This window comes from Chlorocebus sabaeus, chromosome 6 (assembly GCF_047675955.1).
Source record: "Chlorocebus sabaeus isolate Y175 chromosome 6, mChlSab1.0.hap1, whole genome shotgun sequence".
Classification (NCBI taxonomy): Eukaryota; Metazoa; Chordata; class Mammalia; order Primates; family Cercopithecidae; genus Chlorocebus; species Chlorocebus sabaeus.
The window spans coordinates 3,329,189-3,357,097 of record NC_132909.1 but is presented as its reverse complement, the minus strand read 5'-3'; the positions used below and the strand labels follow the sequence as shown (position 1 = coordinate 3,357,097).

Below are 27,909 nucleotides of genomic sequence, written 5' to 3'. Positions count from 1 at the left end.
GCATTGCTGGCGGGGACATAACATGGTGCCACTGCTGTGGAAAACAGTTTTAGCAGCTCCTCCAAAAGTTAAACGTGGGATTGCCATAAAATCCAGCAGTTCCACTTCTGGGTATACACCTAAAAGAATTGAAAACAGGATCTCGAACATATTTGTACACCAGTGTTCATAGCAGCTTTATTCACAATAGCCAAGAGGTGAAACCAGCCAAATACCATCAACAACAATGGATAAACAACATGCGGTACATACAGACAAGGTAATATCAACCAGCCTTCATTAAAAGAATAAAAATCAGCCGGGCGCGGTGGCTCACGCCTGTAATCCCAGCACTTTGGGAGGCTGAGGCGGGTGGATCACTTCAGGTCAGGAGTTTGAGACCAGCCTGGTTAACATGGTGAAACCCCATCTCTACTAAAAATACAAAAATTAGCTGGGCATTAAATTAGCCGGGCATGGTGGCACACGCCTGTAATCCCAGCTACTTGGGAGATGGAGGCATGAGCCCCTGAGTAGCTGGGACTACAGGCTCCCGCCACCATGCCTGGCTAATTTTTTGTATTTTTAGTAGAGATGGGGTTTCACCGTGTTAGGTAGGATGGTCTCGATCTACCCTGACCTTGTGATTCGGCCTCCCAAAGTGCTGGGATTACAGGCGTGAGCCACCGCACCTGGCCAATGCCATTGACTCGTATGTGCACTTCTAAGTGGTTAAAATGATAAATATCAGGGTGTTTATATCTAAAACCCTCCCTGACATCATCTTCTCTACGTCTCCGATTAACTCAGCGACTGTGGCTGAACGCCTGCCACCTTTCAAATATTAGGTCGGGCACTCAGTATCGGCAGTTTTATCAATTATAAATGCTTTAAGCTGCATAGAATTTTAAACGTTAATAACAGTGGTTATAAATCTTTAACACAAAAGCTGGCTTTAAACTTATTGGTAAAATAAGATTAGAAATGTCTTAAGAATTGTTAGCGTTTCTGTTTGCATTTATTAAACAAGTGGTTTTGTGCTTATCCCTGCAGAATACTATGAGATTTGCCATAAGGGTTATAAAACTATAAACTCAACCGGGCACAGTGGCTTACGCCTGTAATCCCAACACTTTGGGAGGCCGAGGCAGGCGGATCACCTGAGGTTGGGAGTTCGAGACCAGCCTGACCAACATGGAGAAATCCCATCTCTACCAAAAATGCAAAATTAGCTGGGCATGGTGGCACGTGCCTGTAATCCCAGCTACTCAGGAGGCTGAGGCAGGAGAATCGCTTGAACCTGGGAGGCGGAGGTTGCAGTGAGCCGAGATTGCGCCACTGCACTCCAGCCTGGGCAACAAGAGCAAAACTCCGTCTTAAAAAAAAAAAAAAAAAAATGTTTTTTTGTAGAGTTGGTTTTCACTATGTTGCCCAGGCTGGTCTTGAACTCCTAGGCTCAATCAATCCGCTGACCTCAGCCTCCCAAAGTGCTGGGATTGCAGGTGTGAGCTACTGCGCCTGGCCACATTGGGTCCTTTTTAAAACATACATGAAAAGAATCAAACACAACAGTGAAGGTAAGTCAGTCACCCGATGGCAGAAATTGGGGTGCCTCTGGCATCTGGTCAGTTGAAGCCAAGGACACTGCTCAGCATTCTTCAATGCACAGGACAGCCCCACCACGGCAGAGAATGATCCGGCCCTCGGTGACACATGTAGGTGTGATTGATGGCATTTAGAAAGAATATTATCACTTGTTTCCTGTAAGAGCAACTTAGAGCAAGAAAATGGTATTCTTAAGGCCTTCTCTCCTATGAGGCTCCAAGCCAGGTTTGCCATCGCAGAAGACGCTGGGCTTGTTTTTTTCCTTGAGAGAATTGTACTCAAGGTGATGTACATGTCACCCTGGGTGCCACTTGGGTAGTTTGGAGAAGTGCTCGGACGCAACACGCCCTGATGAGTCAACAGCAGCCAGCTGGACCCGTCTTCTGGCTTGCGGTTCACGGGCTGTCTCTGGTTCCTTCACAATCAATCACCTTGGGAGATACGTTGCCTCTGAATCACGCCAGGCAGGTTCTCCCTGTGCGACTGTGCTGCAGGGCTGGAAATGAGGGTGGCACTCCGCTACAGCAGCAACCTGACTAGGAAGGCAGGAAGATGCTGCCACCTTTAGAGTTTGTCCTTTGACTTTACTCAATATGAATGAAGATGGGGCAGTTCCACACTGCATAACAGGAAAAATCCAGAAAACTTTCTGGAGATAGAGGGTGATGCAGCGGACAGCTATGACTGATGACTGCCCTCACCTCTGACTGCCCCTTCCTCCCCGCTTTCTGAACGCACATCCATCACCAACCATAGGTTCCTGTTTGGGGTTTGCTGGCTGGAAAAAAAAAAAAAAAAAAAGGAAGCCTGGCTTTCCACTAAAAACCACTTCCTTTGCCCATTTATCAAACTCAAACCCTTGGAGGGCCACATAACATCATCCTCCATCCCAGGCAACGAGGTGTTTCTGGAGCACTCCGGTGTATCAGGGACCTGGTCAGTTGCCATCGCATACGTATGTGGGGCCAGCCCCTGTGCCACCGAAGAGGGGGGAGGTTGGAAACTTGTTACAGCTGGGAGCGGTGCCCCCTTGGTTCAAGCAGCTCTTCTGCCTCAGCCTCCCTAGTAGCTGGGATTACAGGAGTGCACCATCACGCCTGGCCAGTGTTGTGTACTTTTTATCACAATTTTAAAAAGGAAAGAGTGCCTGGGTGAGTCCTACGCACCTATTCAGAGAACCAGAGGCTCTGAGGTTATCCTCAGCCCACCCATCTCATGGGAGTGTTTTTCAAACTTGCTTTTCTCCCAGTGAGAAATAACGTCCTACACACTCTCTCCTGTCGGTGTGCTTCTGATTCCCCCTCCTGGTATCACACCCTGGAGGGGTCCACTCCTCTTGGGCTGAGTCTGTAACTTGCCCCCAAGCAAGAGCATACAGCAAGCTCACGCACGTGGTTGTTGGTGTGATTCAGTTTCTCTCGGTTGTTGGAGTCTCCGTTCCTCCCTGGCTTCTCCACAGGGCCGCTCACCATGACAGCTGGCTCCACCACAGCCAGCCAGCGAGAGGGCAAGACAGACGGCTGGCAGGAGGGATGCTCCCATCACAGAGGTCGGTTTTGTAACCTAACCACAAGACTAACCAGCTGTCACCTCTGCCCTATCCTACGGCTAGAAACTAGTCGCTACGCCGGGCGTGGTGGCTCACGCCTGTAATCTCAGCACTTTGGGAGGCTGAGGTGGATGAATCATGAGGTCAGGAGATCGAGACCATCCTGGTTAACACGATGAAACCCCACCTCTACTAAAAACAAAAAAATTAGCCGGGCATGGTGGCGGGTGCTTTTAGTCCCAGCTACTCGGGAGCCTGAGACAGGAGAATGGCGTGAACCCAGGAAGCAGAGATTGCAGTGAGCGGGAGATCACACCACTGCACTCCAGCCTGGGCAACAGAGCAAGACTCCATCTCAAAAAAGTCGCTACATCTCCCCACAGTCAAAGGGAGGTGGTCTCACTGTGGGGTCCACTAGAAGTTGCCTACCAGAGTCAGGTCATCCCAAATACACCCTCCAGCTGTTGGGTATGGCATCAGAAAGAAAACTACGGCCAGGTACAGTGGCTCATACCTGTAATCCCAACACTTTGGGAGGCCATGCAGAAGGATCACTTGAGCCCAGGAGTTTGAGACCAGCCTGGGCAACATAGCAAGACCCCACCTCTACAAATAATTAGCCAAGTGTGGTGGTGTGCACCTGTAGTCCCAGCTACTCAGGAGGCTGAGACAGGAGAATCACAGGAGGTCGAGGCTGTAGTGAGCTGTGATGGCACTGCACTCCAGCCTTAGCAAGAGTGAGACCTTGTCTCTAAAAAGCAAAAAGGGCTGGGTGCACTGGCTCACCTGTAATTCCTGCACTTTGGGAGGCCAAGACGGGTGGATCACCTGAGGTCAGGAGTTCAAGACCAGACCTGGCCAACATGGTGATGCCCCGTCTTTAATTAGCCAGGTGTGGTGGTGCACGCCTGTCATTCCAGCTATTCGAGAGGCTGAGGCATGAGAACCCAGGAGGCAGAGGTTGCAGTGAGCCGAGATCATGCCATTGCACTCCAGCCTGGGCAACAGAGCGAGATTGGGTGGCTGTTCTGTGTACTGTAGGATATCCAGCAGATCCCTGGCCTCCCCAGTATCTCAAATATGAAAACATGTTTTATATCTCGATTACTGAGCTTTTCCGTGTCTCCTTAGGTTCTGCACCTAAGCTGAGAGCCCCTTCCTCTCACCCTGATCTCTACCCAGTTTCTAACAAGCCGTCTTGCAAGATGCCCGGACTTAAATGGTTATGGCCTGTGAAAGGGGTGAAGGGGGTTTTCATCTCTAAAATGTCTGAACTTCTGCATGGCCTGCTGCCCCGGTGATAAACTGAGGTCTTGTTTCCTAAAAGGAAGAAATCCATGAGTTGCCTTTGTTCAGCTGGTGGGCATTCACCCATGCACAGAGGAAAAAGTAAAACCTACGACTCAAGTACCTTTTCTTTTTTTTTTTTTTTAGTGAGCAGGTTTGAGAGTCTGCAGTTTGGACTACTATGAGAATTGATAGGAAGGGGGGAGCCCCAGGCAATCCCAGGTCCTGTAGCAGCAGCTGGTGGGGTTCCCACTCCATGCCGTGCAGAGCCTGAACTCGGGATGACACCTGCACCTGCTCTCTGGCCGGCTCTGGCACAGGAAGCCCTCAGCAAACACCCCTGGCAAGGGCTGTGCTCAGCCACGGTGAACAGGCAACAGCTCGCCGCACCACACCGTCACGGGAGACAGCGGTTATTTCTGAGCACCCCACCGCTGAAGAAACCAAGGCTCAGAGAAGACCCTTGCATGCACAAGGTCCCACAGGTACCCCAGAATCCGAGTGTCAGACAGCCTGCCCATGTTCTTTGCAGAGCACCCTGGAGCCCTCCCCCACAGGCACTGCTGGCTCTCCTGACATGGCCCACAAGTACACGGAGCCTGTTCCTTCTCAGCCATTGCCAGTTTAGATTCGCAGGGGAAGCATCAGATGGCCCCACTCCCCTGCTGGCAGCGGAGCACATGGGACCAGCCAGAGCCCAGGGCAGTGGTCACCTGCAGGCCAGTCTACTGCGGCCAGCACCGCCCCCTAGAGGAAGCTGCGTGCATGGCGGCCGGCAGTCCTGGGTCTCTCAGCTCGGGTGGTGCCAACACGCCCCCTAGAGGAAGCTGCAGGCATGGGGGCCGGCAGTCCTGAGTCTCCCAGCTCAGGTGGTGCCAGCACGCCCCCTAGAGGATGCTGCAGGCATGGGGGCCGGCAGTCCTGGGTCTCCCAGCTCGGGTGGTGCCAACACCGCCCCCTAGAGGATGCTGCAGGCATGGGGGCCGGCAGTCCTGGGTCTCCCAGCTCGGGTGGTGCCAACACCGCCCCCTAGAGGATGCTGCAGGCATGGGGGCCGGCAGTCCTCGGTCTCCCAGCTCGGGTGGTGCCAACACCGCCCCCTAGAGGATGCTGCAGGCATGGGGGCCGGCAGTCCTGGGTCTCCCAGCTCGGGTGGTGCCAACACCGCCCCCTAGAGGATGCTGCAGGCATGGGGGCCGGCAGTCCTCGGTCTCCCAGCTCAGGTGGTGCCAACACCGCCCCCTAGAGGATGCTGCAAACATGGGGGCCGGCAGTCCTCGGTCTCCCAGCTCAGGTGGTGCCAACACCGCCCCCTAGAGGATGCTGCAAACATGGGGGCCGGCAGTCCTGGGTCTCCCAGCTCAGGTGGTGCCAACACCACCCCCTATAGGATGCCGCAGGCATGGCGGCCAGCGGCTCTCAGTCTCCCGGCTCTGGTGGTGCCAGGAAGCTGCGGGCATGGCAGACAGCTGCCCTTGGTCTTGCGGCTCCATCCTGGCTTTCAAATCTGCTCCAGAGGTTATCTGGGAAGGGGCTGCTCCCTCACAGAGGGAGCCTCTAAGCCCACCAGGCGGGCGCTTTCAGCCCAAAGCCTCCGGGCCACCTCCTCATCCTCAGCCTCGGGGGCCGGGGCCTTCTGTTTGAGTCCATCGAAGTACTTTCCGGAAACGTCCGCCAGTTCCTCTGCCACAGCCAGGTATGTGCTGGGCTGGGCGGCCAGCTCGGGGCTCTTGACCAGAAGCCAGAAGATGGGCCCTGCAATCAGCGCACAGGGCACTCAGTCCACACACGCTCAGAGAAGTGAGGAAGCCCCACAACCCCGTCAAGGAGCTCCGGGCCCCTAGAGTCCCACAGAGCCCTCCTCCAGCCCCTTCCCTTTGGCTGCCTCCATCTGTAGTTCCCTTCCCTGGCACTGCCCAGGCTAATCCCTTCAGACCAGAAGCTGCCTCCCCCAAGGAGCCCTCCTGGCTTTGTCCAGGAAAATGGAAGCTCTCCTCCTCTTAGCCCTAGTCCTCACCCTACCCCATTTCTCCTTAAATAACTTACACTTATTAAATGCACCTAGCACCAGCCTCAGGTTAGGAATTTTTTTTTTTTGGCGAGGTGGCTCAGGCCTGTAATCCCAGCACATTGGGAGGCCGAGGCAGGCGGATCGCCTGGGGTCAGGACTTCCAGACCAGCCTGGTCAACATGATGAAACCCCATTTCTACTAAAAATACAAAAATTAGCTGGGCTTGGTGGTGGGTGCCTGTAATCCCAGCTGCTTGGGAGCCTGAGGCAGGAGAATCCCTTGAACCCAGGAGGCGGAGGTTGCAGCGAGCCAAGATCGTGCCATTGCACTCCAGCCTGGGTGACAAGAGCAAAATTCCATCTCAAAAAAATATATATATATATATTTTTATATATTTATTTTTGGAGACCTGGTGTCTCACTCTGGCACCCAGGCTGGAGTGCAGTGGCGTGATCTTTAGCTCACTGTAACCTCCGCCTCCCAGATTCAAGCAATTCTCCTGCCTCAACCTCCCGAGTAACTGGGACTTCAGGCACCCACCACCACGCCTGGCTAATTTTTTTTTTGAGACAGTTTCGCTCTTGTTGCCCAGGCTGGAGTGCAATGGCACAATCTCGGCTCACCACAACCTCCGCCTCCTGGGTTCAAGCGATTCTCCCGCCTCAGCTTCCCGAGGAGCTGGGATTACAGGCATGCACCACCACGCCCGGCTAATTTTGTATTTTTAGTAGAGACGGGGTTTCTCCACATTGGTCAGGCTGGTCTCAAACTCCCGACCTCAGGTGATCCACCCACCTTGGCCTCCCAAAGTGCTAGGATTAGAGGTGTGAGCCATGGCGCCCAGCCTTAATTTTTGTATTTTTAATAGAGATGGGGTTTATCCATGGTGGCCAGGCTGGTCTCGAACCCCTGACCTGAGGTAATCCGCCTGCCACAGCCTCCCGAAGCGCTGGGATTACAGGCATGGCTATTAGCCTGGCCAAGTTAAGATTCTTGATACCAACCACTCACCCACTCCATGTTTTTCAGGATTATAAACACTAGTTATAAAGCTTGAACTGGCTGGGGGTGGTGGCTCATACCTGTAATCTCAGCACTTTGGGAGGCTGAGGCAGGTGGATCACCAGAGGTCAGGAGTTCGAGACCAGCCTGACCAATATGGTGAAACCCCACCTCTACTAAAAATACCAAAATTAGCTGGGCGTGGTGGTGTGTACCTGTAATCCCAGCTACTTGGAGACAGGAGAATCACTTGAACCTAGGAGTTGGAAGTTGCAGTGAGTCAAGATCGTGCCATTGTAGTCAAGCCTGGGTGACAGAGCAAGACTTCATCTCAAAAATAAATTAAATAAAGCTCCAACTGTGTATTCCGCCTGTTCTCTGGGCAGGGCACTGTGCTGGCCCTTTTAAGGAAGGTCTTGTCTAACCCTCCCAGTGCCTGTGAGGTGAGTCCTGTTATGGCCTCCACTCTGCCGATGAAGAAACAGGCTCAGAGGTGTAACAGCACTTCCCCAGGAGGCGTGGCTGGTTTGGGGTGAAGCTGGAGTTACCCTGAGCACAGCCTGACTCCAGGAGTCAGCTCCACGGCCTCTTCCTCTGAGACACGGTTTTCTCATCGGCCAGTGGGGCTCTGCCTGCTTCCTGAGGCTGACAGAGGTTGGCAGGCCAGGTCGACAGAGGAAAGGGACCCGTCCTGTGCCTCAGAAGACACAGGCGAGGAGCAGGCATGAGGCCCCAGGGACCGTCTCTGAGGGAGGGTCTGGGGCCCTGGGCTGAGAAAGCAGGGGTGGAGGGCTCAGCGTGCAGACCCCAGGCTGGGAGGGGACTCACCGAGCGTGGTGCTGGAGAAGGTGGAGCCATGGATGCCCGTGTGTCTGCCCAGCTCTGTCCTGGCCACACCGGGGTGCAGGGCGTTGACAGTCACACCAGAGCCTGGGGAAGAAAGAGAAGACGGAGGGAGAGGTCCAGCCTCCCCTGGAAGGCTGTGGCAGCCCACACCCAGCTGTGGGGCTTCCGGGCGCCAGGCTGCTTCCTACACTCAAACCCCGTCGTGCCTCTTGCTCTGAAATCTTAGTGAAGTGGTCTTATCTTGCAGGCGGCTCTGCCACATGGCTGCTGGGAGCCGAGCTGTCCTAGAGCGCTTGATAAACCCAGAACGCTGAGCTCACCCCAGGAGTCCGAATCAGTGGGTGAGGGTGGGATCTGAGATACTGTAACTCTGACCAGCTCCCACTGGGGCTGGCACCGCTGGTCCACAGACCGTCTTTCAGAAGCAAAGGCCCAGCACAGATTCCTCAACCTCAGCACTATGGACGCTGTGGATCGGGAGGAGTGAGGGGCCGTCCTGTGTGCTGTAGGACACTGAGCAGCATCTGGGCCTTTACCCTCCAGATGCCCAGAGCAATCTCTCCCCCACCCAGCTGTGATCACTGTGTTTCCAGGCATTGACAACTGTGGGCCAGAACTGCCCCTGGTTGGGACTCACTGGCTGGAGCCAAAAGGCTGAGCTGCCTGCCCAACAGCAGCAGGGAAGGACACCTGATCCAGGCAGACTAGACCACCTGGGATGAAGAGACAATCATCAGAAGAACAATCGATTAGTGATGTCTGCTTCGGGCACCAGAAGGGGGCAGGGTGGTCCGTGTGCTCTACTTTTGCAGATTCTGTTGTGGAGCCACAGCTTGGCCTCCCATCAGCCCAGGATCATGGAAGGGCTGCTCTAGGCTCAGAGTAAAGCAAGAGGGAGGCCGAGCCTAGCGCCCCGCACCTTGCAGCCGCCGGCTCAGCTCCTTGGTGAAGAGGACGATGGCCAGCTTGCTCTGGCAGTAGGCGGCTTTGGTGTTATACTTCCTCGTCTGCCAGTTCAAGTCATCAAAGTCTATGTGCCCAGCAACATGGGCCAAGGACGAGAGGTTGATGATCCGCGAAGGGGCTGAGGCTTTCAGCTTGTCCAGCAGCAAGTTCGTCAGGAGAAAGTGACCTGGATTAAGGATGACAAAAAGGTCACTTCTGGCTCACGCCTAAAATCCCAGCACTTTGGGGGGACGACAGGGGAGGATCGCTTGAGCCCACGGGGCAGCCCCCTGCCCAGGCCTCACCCAGGTGGTTAACGCCAAACTGCATCTCGAAGCCGTCCTCGGTGGTCCAGTGGGGGCACCGCATCACGCCCGCGTTGTTGATTAGAATGTCCACTCGCTCCTCCTCTGGAAGAGAGGGGTGGGGAAGGAGACGTCAGGGAGAGGACAGACCCCAGCCTGAGGCAGCAGTAGAAACGTTCCTGTGCTCCCGGAACCCGTGAACATGGCCTGCGCCGGAAACAGGGTCTGTGCCAAAGTGGCCACGTCAGGAAGAGGTCATTAGGGTGAGCCCTGATCCAGTGACTGGTGTCCTTATAGGAAGGGAAAACAGAGACAGAGACACACGGGGAGAAGGCCACGTGTGGACGGAAGCGGAGACCGGAGAGGCGCAGCTCCGAGATGAGTGTGGGCGCCCCCGCTGGAAGTGGAAAAGGCTGGGAGGATTACCGCCCGTCTCACAGGATCACAGCCACAGGGACGCCGTGATTCGGATTGCCGGCTTCCGGACCCGTGAGGGAATGCATGTCTGAGGGTGTAAGCCACTGGGTTTGAGGCACCTCGTTACAGCAGGCCCAGGACACTCACGCCCCCTCCTTCTAAGCCTTGGGACTCTTTCCTGCAGGAGCCCCGAGGCCAAACGGGGTTACCGGTGCGAGCCCCGGCACTGCAGGTTTGCAGGTGCGGTTTCATTCCCAAGCCTGCCCCCTCACTCGCACAGACAAGCAAAGGGCACACAGATGGAGACTGCAGCCTCAGTTTCCTCAGCTGTAAAATGCACTGAACCACAGGGCCTTCCTCCCTATATCGCTCGGCTCGGGTTCCATAACAAAGTGCCACAGACGGGTGGTTTAAAACCTCACAGACCTGGCCGGGTGCGGTGGCTCACGTCTGTAATCCCAGCACTTTGGGAGGCCGAAGTGAGCGGATCACCTGAGGTCAGGAGTTTGAGACCAGCCTGACCAACATGGAGAAACTGCGTCTCTACTAAAAATACAAAATTAGCCGGGCGTGGTGGCGGGCACCTGTAATGCCAGCTACTCAGGAGGCTGAGGCAGGAGAATCGCTTGAAACCGGGAGGCAGAGGCTGCGGTGAGCAGAGGTCGCACCATTACACTCCAGCCTGGGCAACAAGAGCGAGACTCCATCTCAATCAATCAATACATACACAGTCCCAGAGGCTGGAAGTTCCAGATCAAGGTGTGGGCAGGGCTGGTTCCCTCTGAGGGCCCTCAGGGAGAATCTGCTCTGGCTTCTCTCCCTTCTCCCTTCCTCTTCCCTTTGGAGCTGTCTCTCTCTTTTTTTTTTTTCCTTTTTAAATTTTATATGCATATATATACTTTTTTTCAGACATGGTCTCACTATGTTGCCCAGGCTGGTCTCAAACTTTTGGCCTCAAGCAATCCTCCTGCTTTGCCCTCCCAAAGTGCTGCGATTTCACTGTGGCCTATTTTATTTTTTGGAGGTGGAGTTTCATTCTTGAAAGACAGTGCCTGGCCTGTTGTCTTGTTTATCTGGGAACTGCCTCAACCTTTTTTTTTTTTTTTGGACACAGGGTCTCACCCTGAGTGCAGTGGTACAATCAAAGCTCACTGCAGGCCAGGCGCGGTGGCTCACTTCTGTAATCCCAGCACTTTGGGAGGCCGAGGCGGGCGGATCACCTGAGGTCAGGAGTTCGAGACCAGCCTGACCAACATGAAGAAACGCCGTCTCTATTAAAAATACAAAATTAGCCAGGCATGGTGGCGCATGCCTGTAATCCCAGTTACTCGGAAGGTTGAGGCAGGAGAATCACTTGAACCCAGGAGGCGGAGGTTGCAGTGAGCCGAGATCGTGCCATTGCACTCCAGCCTGGGCAACAAGAGCAAAACTCCGTCTCAAAAAAAAACTCACTGTAGCCTCAACCTCCCAGGCTCAAGCAATCCTCCCACCTCAGCCTCCCAAGTAGTTGGGACTACAGGTGCACACCATCACGCCTGCCTAATTGTTTTTTGTTTTTTTGTTTTGTTTTTTTGAGACGGAGTCACACTCTGTCGCCCAGACTGGAGTGCAGTGGCGCAATCTCAGCTCACTGCAAGCTCCACCTCCCAGGTTCAGGCCATTCTCCTCCCGGGTTCACACCATTCTCCTGCCTCAGCCTCCTGAGTAGCTGGGACTACAGGCGCCCGCCACTGCACCCAGCTAATTTTTCTGTATTTTTTAGTAGAGACGGGGTTTCACCATGTTAGCCAGGATGATCTCGATCTCCTGACCTTGTGATCCGCCCGCCTTAGCCTCCCAAAGTGCTGAGATTACAGGCATCAGCCACCGCGCCCATCACGCCTGCCTAATTGTTTTGTATTTTTTGTAGAGATGAGGTCTTGCTCTGTTGCCCAGGCTGATCTCAAACTCCCTGATGAACAAGGCTGTGGGTACTTCCTGGGGCTCTTTGCTTTGCATTCTTTCTAGTCTGGCACTGGAAAGAGCCACGGCTTCCAGCTTTGTCAGAGTGTCAGCTCACAAACTGTGATCTTCCCAAAACTTCTGTCTCCCAAAGTGCGGGATCACAGGCGTGAACCCTTGCACCTGGCCTGCCCAAATGTGGCAGAATACACATGACATAAAATGCACCATCTTCACTATTTTTAAATCCACTGATGTCTTCATGCCTGGCAGTTGATCTTAGGAAAACACCAAGAAGCTGGTACTTGATTTGCTAAAAATGTCACAGACACAGCTTTACTTCATCCTCTAGAGAATCCCAGAAAATAGAAGGAATTATTATTCCATTTCCTGGAAGAGGAACGTGTGGCTAAGAAAGGAGGCGTCAGGCCGGGCGCGGTGGCTCAAGCCTGTAATCCCAGCACTTAGGGAGGCGGAGGCGGGCAGATCACGAGGTCAGGAGATCGAGACCATCCTGGCTAACACAGTGAAACCCCGTCTCTACTAAAAATACAAAAAATTAGCCGGGCGTGGTGGTGGGTGCCTGTAGTCCCAGCTACTCGGGAGGCTGAGGCAGGAGAATGGCGTGAACCCGGGAGGCGGAGTTTGCAGTGAGCCGAGATCACGCCACTGCACTCCAGCTTGGGCAACAGAGCGAGAGAGTCTCAAAAAAAAAAAAAAAAAAAAAAGAAACAAGTGGCCGGGCACAGTGGCTCACACCTGTAATCCCAGCACTTTGGGAGGCTGAGGCGTGGGGATCACAAGGTCAGGAGTTCAAGACCAGCCTGGCCAACATAGTGAAACCCCATCTCTACTAAAAATACAGAAATGAGCCAGCCATGGTGGCACACACCTATAGTCTCGGGAGGCTTAGGTAGGAGAATCGCTTGAACCCAGGAGGCGGAGGTTGCAGTGAGCCAAGATCTCGTCACTGCACTATAGCCTGGGTGACAGAGCAAGACTCCATCTCAAAAAAAAAAAAAAAAAAAAAAAAATTGCTAAGAGGCCAGGTCTTGCTCTGTCGTCCAGGCTAGAGTGCAGTGGTGCAAACACGGCTCCCTGCAGCCTTGAACTCCCAGGCTCAAGCGATCCTCTGGCCTCAGCCTCCTGAGTAGCTGGGGCTATAGGCACACGCTAGGATGCCCAGCTAATTTTTTTTTTTTTTAATCTTTGGTACACACAAGGTCTCACTATGCTTCCTACACTGGTCTCTAACTCCTGAGCTCATGCAATCCTAAGAGAAGAGATTGTAAATGTGGTCCCCACAAAAACAGGTAAGAATTTGATGTAATGCATATGTTAATTAGCTTGATTTAGTAATTCTACAGTGTATACAATGTACATCATGTTGTACGTTATACAAGTGTACATGTCAACTAAACAATAATTTTAATGTATTCTTGAGTCTATTTAAAGATGAACAAGAATAGAAAAGCTGGAGTATGGTCCCAGTTTTACATAAAAATATATAAATTCACACACACAAACCAATTAGAAACAAGACTGGAAAGAAATCCATCAAAACTTTAACAGTGATTCTCCTGGGGTTGGTGCAGATCAAAGGTGTTTAGTTCTGTCTTTTTCTTTTTTTTGAGACGAAGTCTTGCTCTGTCACCTAGGCTGGAATGCAGTGGTGTGATCTCAGCTCACTGCAACCTCCGCCTCCCGGCTTCATGCCATTCTCCTGCCTCAGCCTCCCAAGCAGGTGGGATTACAGGTGTGCACCACCACACCCGGCTAATTTTTGTATTTTTAGTAGAAACAGGGTTTCACCATGTTGGCCAGGCTGGTCTCGAACTCCTGACCTCAAGTGATCCACCCGCCTCAGCCTCCCAAAGTGCTGGGATTACAGGCATGAGCCACCGCACCCAGCCAGTTCTGTCTTCTTTACACTGCAATATTTTATAAATGTCCCATAACTAACACATATTTATTTAACCATGGTGGGTAAGGTACTTGATCAATAAATGCTTAATAAGGCCGGGCGCAGTGGCTGAAGCCTGTAATCCCAGCACTGTGGGAGGCCAAGGCGGGTGGATCACTTGAGCCCAGGAGTTTGAAACCAGCCTGAGCAACATGATGAAACACCAGCTCTACAAAAAAAATATATATATATATAATATTTTATATAATTATATATATATATATAAAATAATTACTCTGTGTGGTGGCATACGCCTGTACTCCCAGCTACTTGGAAGCAGGAGGATCACTTGAGCCCAGCAGGTTGAGACAGCAATAAGCCATGACTGCACCACTGCACTCCAGCCTGAGTGACAGAGCAAGACCCTGTCTCAAAAGAAAAAGAAAAAAATTAGCCAAATGCGGTGGCGTGCTTCCATAGCCCCAGCTACTCAGGAGTCTGAGGCAGGAGGATCACTTGAGCCCAGGAGGTCAAGGCTGCAGGGAGCTGTGTTTGCGCCACTGCACTCTAGCCTGGATGACAGAGACAGACCCTGTCTCAAACTAATTATTCAGGCCAGGCGCGGTGGCTCACGCCTGTAATCCCAGCACTTTGGGAGGCACAGGCAGGAGGATCACTTGAGGTCAGGAGTTCGAGACCAGCCTGACCAACATGGTGAAACCGTCTCTACCTAAAACAAAAAATTAGCCAGGCATGGTGGCGGGTGCCTGTAATCCCAGCTACTCAGGAGACTGAGGCAGGAGAATCATTTGAAACCAGGAGATGGCGGTTGCAGTGAGGCAAGATCACACCATGGCACTCCAGCCTGGGCAACACAGCGAGACTTCGTCTGTCTCAAAACAAACAAACAAAACATAAAGTTGGCGGGGTGCAGTGGCTCACGCCTGTAATCCTAGCACTTTGGGAGGCTGAGGCAGATGGATCACCTGAGGTCAGGAGATCGAGACCATCCTGGCTAACACGGTGAAACCCCGTCTCTACTAAAAAATACAAAAAACTAGCCGGGCAAGGTGGCGGGCGCCTGTAGTCCCAGCTACTTGGGAGGCTGAGGCAGGAGAATGGCGTGAACCCGGGAGGCGGAGCTTGCAGTGAGCCGAGATCGCGCCACTGCACTCCAGCCTGGGCGACAGAGCGAGACTGTCTCAAAAAAAAAAAAAAATTAGCAGGGTGTGGTCACAGGCACCTTAATCCCAGCTACTCAGGAGGCTGTGCGCTTGAACCCAGGAGGCAGAGGTTCCAGTGAGCCAAGATCGTGCCGTTGCACTCCAGCCTGGCCGACAGAGCGAGACTCTGCCTCAAAAAAATAAATAATAATAATAATAATAATAAAAAATAAATGAATAAATAAAGTCATTGCTTGCAGGCTGTACAAAAAAAGGCAGCAGCTGGATTTGGCCCCTAGCCCATGGTTTGCCAAAACTCTGCTCTAAAGTTTGCTTGCTCCATTCACTCCTCAGAGCCTGGCCCTGGGAGCCGCCTCTCCCAGTCCTCATCCTACACCGCCAGCGTTCTCCTCCTACCTTCAATGATCTTCGCTGCAAACTCTCGGATGGACTTGAGGGAAGCCAAGTCCAGGTGCCGGGCATTGACGTGGTGATTGAGAGTCTCCCCGCGGATGTCCTTTGCTGCCGCCTCACACTTCTCCATGTCTCGGCAGGCCAGGATGATGTTGCCTCCTGAAAACCCAGGATGGAAAAAGATTTAAATTAATAATCCACGCCTGGCCGGGCGCGGTGGCTCACGCCTGTAATCCCAGCACTTTGGGAGGCCAAGGCGGGCAGATCACGAGGTCAGGAGATCGAGACCATCCTGGCTAACACGGTGAAACCCCATCTCTACTAAAAACACAAAAAATTAACCGAGCGTGGTGGCGGCGCCTGTAGTCCCAGCTACTCGGGAGGCTGAGGCAGGAGAGTGGCGTGAACCTGGGAGGCGGAGCTTGCAGTGAGCCGTGATCACGCCACTGCACTCCAGCCTGGGCGACGAGCAAGACTCCGTCTCAATAATAATAATAATCCCCTCCTAGGTACTGATCCCAGAGAAATGAAAACATATGTCTACACAAAAACACGTGCACCAGTGTTCACTGCAGCATTCTTCACAAGAGCCAAAAGGTAGAAACAACCAAATGTCGGGGGAAGTGGGGAGGGATTGCATTGGGAGTTATACCTGATGTAAATGACGAGTTGACGGGTGCTGACGAGTTGAAGGGTGCAGCACAGCAACATGGCACAAGTATACATATGTAACAAACCTGCACGTTATGCACATGTACCCTAGAACTTAAATAAAAAAAAAAAAAAAAAAAATGTCCATCCGTGAATGAAGGGCTAACAAAATGTGGTCCGTCCATAGAGATGGAATATTAGCCATGAAAAGGAGTGAAGCACTGGCTCATGCTACAGCAAGGATGACCCTCAGAAACACTGTGCTCAGGGAAAGAAACCAGACATGCAAGACCACACAGTGTCCAGTCCCATTTACATGAATGCTATGTGTATGACTTCACACCTATGAAATGCCCAGAATAGGCAAATCCAGAGAGAAAGAAAACAGATTATTGGTTTTCTAGGGCTGCGGGGAGAGGGAATTACAGCTTGATAGTTAAAAGTGAGCAAGGTTTCTTTCTAGGGTAACAGAAATGTTCTAAGATTGAATTTAAAGATGGTTGCATCACTCTGCACTCTGTGACTATACTAACCATCATGGAATTCATCAGGCACAGTGGCTCACACCTGGAATCCCAGCACTTGCGGAGGGCATTAGGATTTTTTTTCCTTTTTTTTTTTTTGTAGTTGGAGTCTCACTGTCACCGAGGCTGGAGTGCAGTGGTGCAATCTCAGCTCACTGCAACCTCCACCTCCCAGGTTCAAGCGATTCTCCTGCCTCAGCCTCCCGAGTAGCTGGGATTACAGGTGCCTGCCACCACACCCGGCTAATTTTTTTTTTTTTTTTTTCTTTTGTATTTTTAGTAGAGACAAGGGTTTCACCATGTTAGCCAAGCTAGTCTTGAACTTCTGACCTCAGGTGATCCACTCCGCGGCCTCCCAAAATACTGGGATTACAAATAAGCCACAATGCCTGGCCTCCAATTTTTTTGTTGTGGTAAAATACAAATCACTTAAAATTTACCATCTTAACCCCCTTTTCTTTTTTTTTTTTTTTTTAAGTCAGAGTCTTACTCTGCTGCCCTGGCTGGGTGCTGGCACCATCATAGCTCACCTCAGCCTTGAAGTCCTGGGCTCAAGTGACCTGGGACTACAGGCACCACCTGTGCCAGCATGCCTGGCTAATTTTGGTAGAAATGTGGGTCTTGCTACGGTGTCCAGGCTGGTCTGGAACCCCTGGCCTCAAGTGATCCTCCTGCCTTAGCCTCCAAAAGTGCTGGAATTATAGATGTGAACCGAGACCAGCCCTCTTAACCATTTTTAAGCGTCCAGTTCATTGGTATTAAAAACATTCATGGTAGCTCACACCTGTAATCCCAGCATTTTGGGAGGCCGAGGCGGGTGGATCACTTGAGGTCAGGAGTTCAAGACGAGGCCAACATGGAGAAACCCCATCTCTACTAAAAATACAAAATTAGCTGGTTGTGGTGCCATATGCCTGTAGTCCCAGCCACTCGGGAGGCTGAGGCAGGAGAATCACTTGAACCCAGGAGGTGGAGGTTGCAGTGAGCTGAGGTCACGCCACTGCACTCCAGCCTGGGCGACAAGAGCAAAACTCCCTCTCAAAAAGAAACAGTAATAATAATTTCTAATGTTGTGCAACCATCACAACCACCTATTTCTCAAACTGTTTCCGTCTTCCCAAACTAAATTTCTGTGCTCATTAAACAATTAACTCCCCATTCTCTCCTCCCCTCCCAACCCCTGGCAAGCCATTATTCAAACTTCTTTATGAATTTAACTCTAGGTAGCTCCTATAAGTGGAATCATACAGTATTTGCTCTTCTGTCGACTGACTGATTTCACTTCGTAGAATGTCCTCAAGGTTCATCTGTTTCAATGACCTTACTTTTTTTTTGTTTTGTTTTGTTTTGAAGACGGAGTCTCGCTCTGTTGCCCAGGCTGGAGTGCAGTGGTGCGATCTCGGCTCACTGCAACCTCTGCCTCCTGGGTTCAAGCGATTCTCCTGCCTCAGCCTCTCGGGTAGCTTGGGATTACAGGCACCCACTACAATGCCTGGCTAAGTTTTGTATTTTTAGTAGAGATGGGGTTTCACCACGTTGGTTAGGCTGGTCTCGAACTCCTGACCTGGTGATCCATCCACCTTAGCCTCCCAAAGTGCTGAGATTACAAGGGTGAGCCACTGTGCCCAGCCAGAATGCCCTTCGTTTTTTGTTTTTTTTTTTTGTTTTTTTTTTTTGTTTTGAGGCGGAGTTTCGCTCTGTCGCCCAAGCTGGAGTGCAGTGGCCGGATCTCAGCTCACTGCAAGCTCCGCCTCCCGGGTTCACGCCATTCTCCTGCCTCGAGACTCCCGAGTAGCTGGGACTACAGGCGCCCGCCACCTCGCCCGGCTAGATTTTTGTATTTTTTAGTAGAGACGGGGTTTCACCGGGTTAGCCAGGATGGTCTTGATCTCCTGACCTCGTGATCCGCCCGTCTCGGCCTCCCAAAGTGCTGGGATTACAGACTTGAGCCACCGCGCCCGGCCGCCCTTCGTTTTTAAGGCTGAATCGTATACCACTGTCTACAGAGGCCACGTTCTGTTTCTCTGTTCATCTGTGGATGGGTGCCTGGCTTCCTTCCACCTTCGGACTGTGAATAATGCTGCAGTGAGCGTGGATGTGCAGATCTCTCTCTGAGAGCCAAAGCAGGGGAGATTTTACCTCTCTTGGCCAATTCCAAGGCGGTCTGCTTCCCGATGCCTGTGTTGGCGCCCGTCACGATGACCGTCTTCCCAGGGATGGTGGCCTTGCTGGGACACGCCCCACCGGTGACATAGTCCCTGAGGGTGAGAAGCGGCATGGTCAGTCCTGTCTGCCAACTCTCACTCCACGTGCCCCTGACTGAGTGACCTCAGGCAAACCCGTCTGAGCTCACTCACATCCCCCAACTGAAACACAGACATCATCACATCACACCACGGGATCTCTGTCCTGTTCTCCATAAATGACTCCACCCAGTGTCTGGTGTGTGGACCGCCTTCAGCAAGTCACAGTCTTTCTTTTTTTTTTTTTTCTTATTGAGACGGAGTCTCGCTCTGTTGCCCAGGCTGGAGTGCAGTGGCGCGTGATCTCGGCTCACTGCAAGCTCCGCCTCCCGGGTTCACGCCATTCTCCTGCCTCAGCCTCCCAAGAAGCTGGGACTACAGGCGCCCGCCACCACGCCTGGCTGATTTTTTGTATTTTTAGTAGAGACGGGTTTCCCCGTGTTAGCCAGGACGGTCTCGATCTCCTGACCTCGTGATCCACCCGCCTCGGTCTCCCAAAGTGCTGGGATTACAGGCATGAGCCACCGTGCCTGGCAACAGTCGTTATTTTATAAATGCCCACTGCATGAGATTTCCAGCTGGGCGAGGTGGCTCGCACCTGTAATCCCAGCACTTTGGGAGGCCAACGTCGGGGGCGGGGGGCAGGTCACTTGAGGTCAGGAGTTCCAGTCCAGCCTGGTAAACATGGGGAGACCCCTGTCTCTACTAAAAAATACAAAAATTAGCCAGGCATGGTGGTGCACACCTGTAATCCAGCTACTCGGGGGACTGAGGCACGAGAACTGCTTGAACCTGGAAGGCGGGGGTTGCAGTGAGTCAAAATGGCGCCAGCCTGGGCGACAGGGTAAGACGCCGTCTCAGAAAAATTTTAATTTAAATTTAAAATGCCCACTGCATGAGATTCCCGTGGCTGCTGTACACATTACCACAAACTTAGTGGCTTAAAACCATGTAAGCGCATCCTCCTACAGTTCTTCAGGTCAAGAGTCCAAAATACATCTCACTGGAATAAATCAAGGTATTGGCAGAGTCAGGTTCCTTCTGGAGGCTCTAGGGGAGAATCCATTTCCAGCTCCTACAAATCGCCACATTCCTCCACTCCTGGCCCCGCCTCCCTCTTCAAACCGCATAATCACTGGAACATCTCCTTTATTTATTTTTATTTTTATTTATTTTATTTTTATGTATTTATTTTTTTATTTTTTTATTTTTTTTGAGACGGAGTCTCACTCTGTCTCCCAGGCTGGAGTGCAGTGGCCCAATCTCGACTCACTACAACCTCCGCCTCCCGGGTTCAAGCGATTCTCCTGCCTCGGCCTCCTGAGTAGCTGGGACTACAGGCGTCCACCACCACCCTCGGCTAATTTTTGTATTTTTAGTAGAGACGGGGTTTCACCATATTGGCCAGGCTGGTCCCAAACTCCTGACCTTGTGATCCGCCCGCCTCAGCCTCCCAAAGTGCTGGGATTACAGGCGTGAGCCACCGCGCCCGGCTTTTATTTTTATTTTTTTGAGGCAGCGTCTCACTCTGTCGCCCAGGCTGGAGTGCAGTGGCATGATCTCAGCTCACTGTAACTTCCGCCTCCCAGGTTCAAGCAATTCTCCTGCCTCAGCCTCCTGAGTGGCTGGGATTACAGGCACGTGCCACCACGCTCAGCTAATTTATTTTGTATTTTTAGTAGAGGATGACGTTTACCACGTTGGTCAGGCTGGTCTCGAACTCCTGACCTTGCAATCCGCCTGCCTTGGCCTCCCAAAGTGCTGCGATTACAGGTGTGAGCCACCACACCTGACAACCTCTCCTATCTTCCATCTCCCCTCTGACTGAGCCTCCTGCTCCCTCTTATAAGGACCCTATAAGACTACAAGGCAGGCCCGGCACAGTGCCTCACACATGTAATCCCAGCACTTTGGGAGGCGAAGGCGGGAGGATCACTTGAGGTAAGGAGTTCAAGACCAGCCATGGCCAACATGCTGACACCCCATCTCTACTAAAAATACAAAAATTAGCTGGGTTTGGTGGTGTGCCCCTATAGACTCAGCTACTCAGGAGGCTGAGGTGGGAGGATCACATGAGCCCAGGGAGGCTGAGGCTGCAGTGAGCTGTGACAGCGTGACTGCACTCCAGCCTGGGGGACAGAGAGACCCTGTCTCAAAAAAAAAAAAAAAAAAGACTACATGATAATCTTAAGATCCTTCACTTGGCTGACCACGGTGGCTCATGCCTGTAGTCCCAGCACTTTGGGAGGCCGAGGTGGGCAGATCACCTGTGGTCAGGAGTTCGAGACCAGCCTGAACAACACGGAGACCAACAGCCTGACCAACATGGAGAAATCTCATGCAAAATACAAAATTAGCCAGGTGCTGGGCACGGTGGCTCATGCCTGTAGTCCCAGAACTTTGGGAGGCCGAGGTGGGCTGATCACGAGGTCAGGAGATCCAGACCATCCTGGCTAACACAGTGAAACCCCGTCTCTACTAAAAATACAAAAAATTAGCCGGGCGTGGTGGCGGGCACCTATAGTCCCAGCTACTCAGGAGGCTGAGGCAGGAGAATGGCGTGAACCCGGGAGGCGGAGCTTGCAGTGAGCAGAGATTGCCCCACTGCACTCCAGCCTGGGGTACAGAACGAGACTCCATCTCAAAAAAAAAAAAGAAAAAGAAAGAAATTAGCCAGGCATGGTGGCACATGCCTGTAATCCCAGCTACTCGGGAGGTTGAGGCTGGAGAATTGCTTGAACCCGGGAGGCGGAGTCTGTGGTGAGCCAAGGTCGGGCTACTGTGCTCCAGCCTGGGCAACAAGAGCAAAACTCCTTCTCAAAAAAAAAGATCCTTCACTTAACACATCAGCAAGAACCTCTGACACCTGAGGTAATGTAGTCACAGGTTCCGAGGATTAGGACGTGGACCCCTCTGTGGAGCCATGACTCTGCCCACCACACCCATGTCCCACAGAGGCTAATGCTGGAAACAAGCCAGTTTCCAGCAACAGGAGGCTGAGCAGGTACACAGCACTGCACCCACAGGAGAGAAGGGCACCATGCAATACAGTGTCCACCAGCCACTAATTTTTTAAGTAAAAAAAATTAGTTTTACTTAAAAAAACTAATTTTTAAGTAAGTTTAAATTAAGAAGGCCGGGCGAGGTAGCTCACGTCTGTAATCCCTGCACTTTGGGAGGCCGAGGCGGGCGGATCACCTGAGGGGCAGGTGTTTGAGACCAGCCTGGCCAACATGGCAAAACCCCGTCTCTACTAAAAAAACAAAAATTAGCCGGGCGTGGTGGCGCACCTGTGGTCTCAGCTCCTGGGGACGCTCAGGTGGGAGGATCACCTGAGCCCAGGAGGACAAGGCTGCAGTGAGCCAAGAGCGCGCCACTGCACTCCAGGCTGGGCGCCAGAGCCAGATTCTGCCTTTAAAAAATAAACGAACAAATAAATAATACAATAAAATAAAGAGTTTAAAAGTCTGGAAGGAAAGCAACATTTACAAGGGCCCAGGTTCGCCCTTCCCTCCGAGTGACCTTGGGCCGGTGACCTGGCCGGCCAGAGCGCAGGTTTGCCCCACTCGGGGCTGACACTGCCGGTCGGGAGCTGCGGGGGCTGGACCCGGGAGCGAGGGGCGGGGGTCTCCGCCGTCTTCCCTGCCCCTGCGCGGGAGGCCTGCCTTGACCGTGCACGCGGGGCTAGAAGGTACTCACCTGAGCAGCACGGCGGCGCCTGCTAGTGTGCCCAGCGCCGACAGCGGCACCAGGTAGCGGTTCATGCCGGGCCGGGGACAGGGGTCGGGGGTCGAAGCGGAGCTGGCTGCACACCAGCCGCCCCGGCCCCTCAGAGGAAGAGCTCGCGGCGCAGCCACCCACGTGCGGAGGCGCAGGCGCGGCGGGGCCCCCGGGTTCCGGAACTGGGCTGCGAGGGGCGGGGCGCGGGCGGAGGGGGCGGGGATCCCAGGGGCGGGACCTATGAGCACAGTCCTGAGCTCTGTCACAGCTGGGAGAGGTGGTTTCAGGAGCCTATGGGCGTGGCTACGTCAGGGGGCGGGGCCTATGGTGTGTTCGAATGACGTCATACTTGCCGCGCCATGTAAGGCGCGACACAGCTCTGGCGTGAAACGGGTTCGAATCCCACCACTGTCAATTCCAGACTGTGACCCTCTGTGTGTCTTTCAAATATATCAGCCTATTCCTTCATCTGGAAATGTGTGTTTACCTTCTTCATAGACTTCTGGGGATAATATGAGAATTTCCACGCACAGAAACAAGGATCTAGTAGCCTGTGGGTACCCAAGCTCCTGGGGTCCTGCGGGAGAAGGCAGCTGGGGGCCTGGACTCCTGGGTCCAAAGGAGGAGGGGCCGGGGGCATGGACTTCTAGGTCCCAGGGAGAAGGGACAGGGGCCTGGACTCCTGGGTCTGAGGGAGGAGGGGCTGGTGGCCTGATTGATTTCCAAATTCTCAGAATCTCATCCCTATGTCTGGCTCTGCACAGAGATATCTTCCCTGAACTCTGCCGGAACTACCTTTCTTAGATTGAGTATTGCAGACACTCCTGCACTTACCTGTCCATGTTTATCACCCCCACCAAACTGGGATACACCTCTGGGCACCTGCTTCCCCTTGCACTGCTCAGAGCGAGCATATCTGATCACCACCTCCTACCCCTGACAGTGCCTGAGACTCCAGGAGGAGACACCGCTGGGAACAGGGAAGAATTCAACCAAGTCACTCTAACTAGGAGAAAGTTTTCTTCCGCATCAGATGAAGTGTCATCTTCTTATGAGAGTCCTGCCATAATGGAGATTACACAGGCAGGAAGAGCTATTTTAAGACCTTAGTCCATGGCCGGATATGGTGGTTCACACCTGTAATCGCAGCACTTGGGAGGCGGAGGTGGACGGATCACGAGGTCAGGAGATTGAGACCATCTGGCCAACATGGTGAAACCCTGTCTTTACTAAATATACAAAAATTAGCCGGTTGTGGCCGGGCGCAGTGGCTCACGCCTGTAATCCCTGCACTTTGGGAGGCCGAGGCGGGCGGATCACGAGGTCAGGAGATCGAGACCATCCTGGCTAACACGGTGAAACCCCGTCTCTACTAAAATACAAAAAATTAGCAGGGCGCGGTGGCAGGTGCCTGTGGTCCCAGCTCCTCGGGAGGCTGAGGCAGGAGAATGGCGCGAACCCGGGAGGCGGAGCTTGCAGTGAGCCGAGATGGTGCCACTGCACTCCAGCCTGGGCAACAGAGTGAAGACTCCGCCTCAAAAAAAAAAAAAAAAAAAAAAAAAATTAGCCGGTTGTGGTGGCGCTCACCTGTAGTCCCAGCTATTCAGGAGGCTGAGGCAGGAGAATCACTTGAACTCGGGAGGCAGAGGTTGCAGTGAGCCGAGATCGCCCTACTGCGTTCCAGCCTGGCGACAGAGTGAAACTCTGTCAAAAAAAAAACCCAAAAAAAACAAACACAAACAAAAACAAACAAACAAAAAAAAACACCTTAGTCCTGTAGACCTTAAGCTCTCACCATCTCAAACGTATTAAACCAGTTACACAATGACAAATGCTGTATAATTTCACTTACATGAGGCACTTGGAGGAGTCAAATTCATAGAGACAGAAAATAGAGTGGTGGCTGCCAGGGGTTGGAAGAGATGAGATTGGGAAGTCACAGGATTTGTTTTTTTGTTTTGTTTTTTGTTTTGTTTTGTTTTGTTTTGTTTTTTGAGAGACAGAGTCTCACTGCATCGCCCAGGCTGGAGTGCAGTGGCATGATCTCGGCTCACTGCAACCTCTGCCTCCTGGGTTCAAGCGATTCTCCTGCCTCCGCCTCCCGAGTAGCTGGGGCTACAGGTGTGCACCACCATGCCCGGTTAATGTTTGTATTTTTAGTAGAGATGGGGTTTCACCATGTTGGCCAGGATGGTCTCAAACTCCTGACCTCAGGTTATCCACCTGACTCACCCTCCCAAAGTGCTGGAATTACAGGCATGAGTCACTGCACCAGCCTGAAAGCTGTTGCTGCTGCTGCTGTTGTTGTTGTTGTTGTTGTTGTTGTTGTTGTTGTTTTTGAGACGGAGTCTTACTCTGTCCCCAGGCTGGAGTGCAGTGGCGTGATCTTGGCTCACTGCAACCTCCGCCTCCCGGGTTCAAGCCATTCTCCTGCCTCAGTCTCCCAAGTTGCTGGGATTACAGGTGCCCGCCACTAAGCCCAGCTAATTTTTGTATTTTTAGTAGAGACGAGGTTTCACCGTATTGGCCAGGCTAGTCTCGAGCTCCTGTCTTCAGGTGATCCACCTGCCTGGGCCTCCCAAAGTGCTGGGATTGCAGGCGTGAGCCACTACACCTGTCCGGGAAGCTGTTTTGTTTTTGTTTTTGTTTTTGTTTTTTGAGACAGAGTCTCGCTCTGTCGCCCAGGCTAGTGTGCAGTGGCCGGATCTCAGCTCACTGTAAGCTCCGCCTCTGGGGTTTACGCCATTCTCCTGCCTCAGCCTCCTGAGTAGCTGGGACTACAGGCGCCCGCCACCTCGCCCCGCTAGTTTTTTGTATTTTTTAGCAGAGACGGGGTTTCACCGTGTTAGCCAGGATGGTCTCGATCTCCTGACCTCGTGATCCGCCCGTCTCGGCCTCCCAAAGTGCTGGGATTACAGGCTTGAGTCACCGCGCCCGGCCGGGGGAGGCTGTTTTTTTAACAGATACAGAGTTTGTTTTGCAAAATAAAAAAAAGACCTGAAGGTCTTTTGTGCAACATGGTTGCACAACAATGTGAATATACTCAACGCTACTGAAGTGCACACTTAAAATGGTTAAGATGGTAAATTTTACTTTATGCATATTTTACCACAACTAAAAGTAAAAATTTTAGGCTGGGCACGGTGGCAGTAATCCCAGCACTTTCGGAGGCCAAAGTGGAGAATAGCATGAGCCCAGAAGTTTGAGACCAGCCTGGACAACACGGCAAAACCTTATCTCTACAAAAAATACAAAAATTAGCAGACTTGGTGGCATGCATCTGCGGCCTCAGCTACTTGGGAGGCTGAGGTGGGAGGATTGCTTGAGCCCAGGAGGTGAAGGCTATGATGAGCCGTGATTGTGCCACTGCACCCCAGCCTGGGTGACAGAGCCAGACCCTGTCTCAAAAATAATAATAAATGTTTAAATTTAATAACACGGGCGATTGGTTCAGATGCTCATTTTCTCAACCTTGAAAAAAAAAATAAATGAATAAACACTGTTTTTCTCTATGTCTTTTTCTCCTTTTCTGTAAACTGAAATCCTAATATCACTGACCTCCAGGACAGGGATCAGCAAACTTTTTCTACAAACAGCCAGATAGTAAATAATTTCAGACTTGTGACCCACACAGTGGCCGTTGTACCTCCTCTGCCATAGTAACTGGGGAGCAGTCATAGATGATATGAAAACAAGTAAGCACAGCTGTGTTCCCATAAAACTTTATTTTCAAAAATAAGCAGTGGGCCATAGTCTGCCAGCTCCTGTTTGAGAGTCTCGCTCCGATGCCCAGGCTAGAGTGCAGTGGTGCAATCTCGGCTCACTGCAACCTCTGCCTCCTGGGTTCAAGCGATTCTCCTGTCTCAGCCTCATGAGTAGCTGGGATTACAGGTGCTAGCCAACACGCCTGGCTAATTTTTGTATTTTTAGTAGAGACGGGGTTTTGCCGTGTTGGCCAGGCTGGTTTCGAACTCTGGACCTCAGGTGATCCACCTGCCTCAGCCTCCCAAAGTGCTGGGATTGCAAAGTGTGAGCCACCGCGCCCGGCTACCTGTCATTGAATTTGGAAGGATGACATGAAGTCATTCATAACAAGGACTTACTCCATAGTAAGTACCAGAACATTGCTGGCTGTTAGTATGGTTATTATAAAGAGAACAACACATGCAAATTCCTCCTCTGAGGACCTCCTACCTGATTCCCAGACACACCCAAGAGAGTTAGAACATCTATTTGGACTCCAGGTGGGCTGTGCACCCCTTTACCATTTTCCTGGTTGTTAAGTTCCTGGTCAGCATTGGGTGCTGTCCCAGGTGCTGAGAGGATTCTCCCACAATGCCCTTTGCTTTCCCCATCAGAGGGTTTATGGCACCCAATTCTCATTCTCATTCTCTCTCTCTCCTTTCTTGTTCTTTTCTGACTCTCCTCTCTCTCTCTCCCTCTCTCTCTCTCTCCTTTTTCTCTTCCTCTCTCTCTCCTCTGTCTTCTCTCTCCTTTCTCCCTCTCTCTCACACACACACGTGTTTCCCTTCCTTTCTCTTTCCTCTCTTTCTCTCTTCCTCTCCCTCTCCCTCTCCCTCCTTCTCTCTGTCTTCCTCTCTCCTTCTCTCTTCCTCTCTCTTTTTTCTTCCTCTCTCTCTTCTTGTCTCTCTCCCCTCTCTCTTCTTCTCTCTCTCCCTCTCCCCCCAACTCTCTCTCCCTACATACATCTTGAGAAGCCTCAGCAGTGTAAGGTAAGTTTAGCTACCCTGAAGCTGTGCAGAGATAAGCACAGGGGCCAATGAGCTCCAGTTGTCCCAGACTCCAGCCGTTTGAGTCTTTCCAGCCCAAGCACCTCCCCAGTTTCTTGCCAACCCCAGCCATCGCCAAAGGGCACACAGATAAGCTGCCTCCACCAGGGCCTGTGCAGATGGTAGGTTTTTGAGCAAAATAAATATGGTCCTTGTCTGAAGCCACTGAGTTTTAGAATAATTTGTTATATGGCTGCAGTAACTGGAATGATTGCTCTAGGTTTATTTATTTTATTCATCCTCGCCGCATGCAGCACGTGGCATGGCTCAATAACTAGAAGGAAAGAAGAGAAGAAGGGAGGGAGGGGCAGAGGGTGGACAGGAGAGGATGGGAGGAAGGAAAGAAGACAGGAAAGGAGCGTGTTGGTGGCCTTGCCTGCAAACTGAGCAGACACCACGCAAACAGGTGACCTCCCAGTTAAGACGGAGGGGACTCAGGGCTCAGGAGGGGCAGAAGGCCCCTGTGTTGGAGAGCTGGGCAAGCTTTCTGTAGGAAATGATGGGGATCACGGCCATGTGAGCTGGCAGGATTTCCTCCAGCCAGGAGGGAGACACCAGGCTGTGGGAACAGCTGAAGCAGAAGGCGGGGCAGGGATGCAGGAGAGCTATTGTG

At 52.2% G+C, this 27,909-nt stretch overlaps 1 protein-coding gene across 1 annotated transcript; it reads right to left on the bottom strand.

Moving 5' to 3' along the window:
* Positions 1 to 149: 149 nt before the first annotated feature.
* RDH13 (retinol dehydrogenase 13) lies at positions 150 to 22,687 on the bottom strand. Its single transcript, XM_007998110.3, has 7 exons — positions 22,486 to 22,687; positions 18,683 to 18,801; positions 15,372 to 15,527; positions 9,531 to 9,635; positions 9,200 to 9,412; positions 8,263 to 8,364; positions 150 to 6,175 (listed from the first exon to the last, which is right to left on the bottom strand). The coding sequence occupies exons 1-7, from the start codon at positions 22,548 to 22,550 to the stop codon at positions 5,940 to 5,942; spliced, it is 996 nt and encodes a 331-aa protein (XP_007996301.1). The 5' UTR covers positions 22,551 to 22,687; the 3' UTR covers positions 150 to 5,939.
* Between the last annotated feature and the right edge of the window lie 5,222 nt (positions 22,688 to 27,909).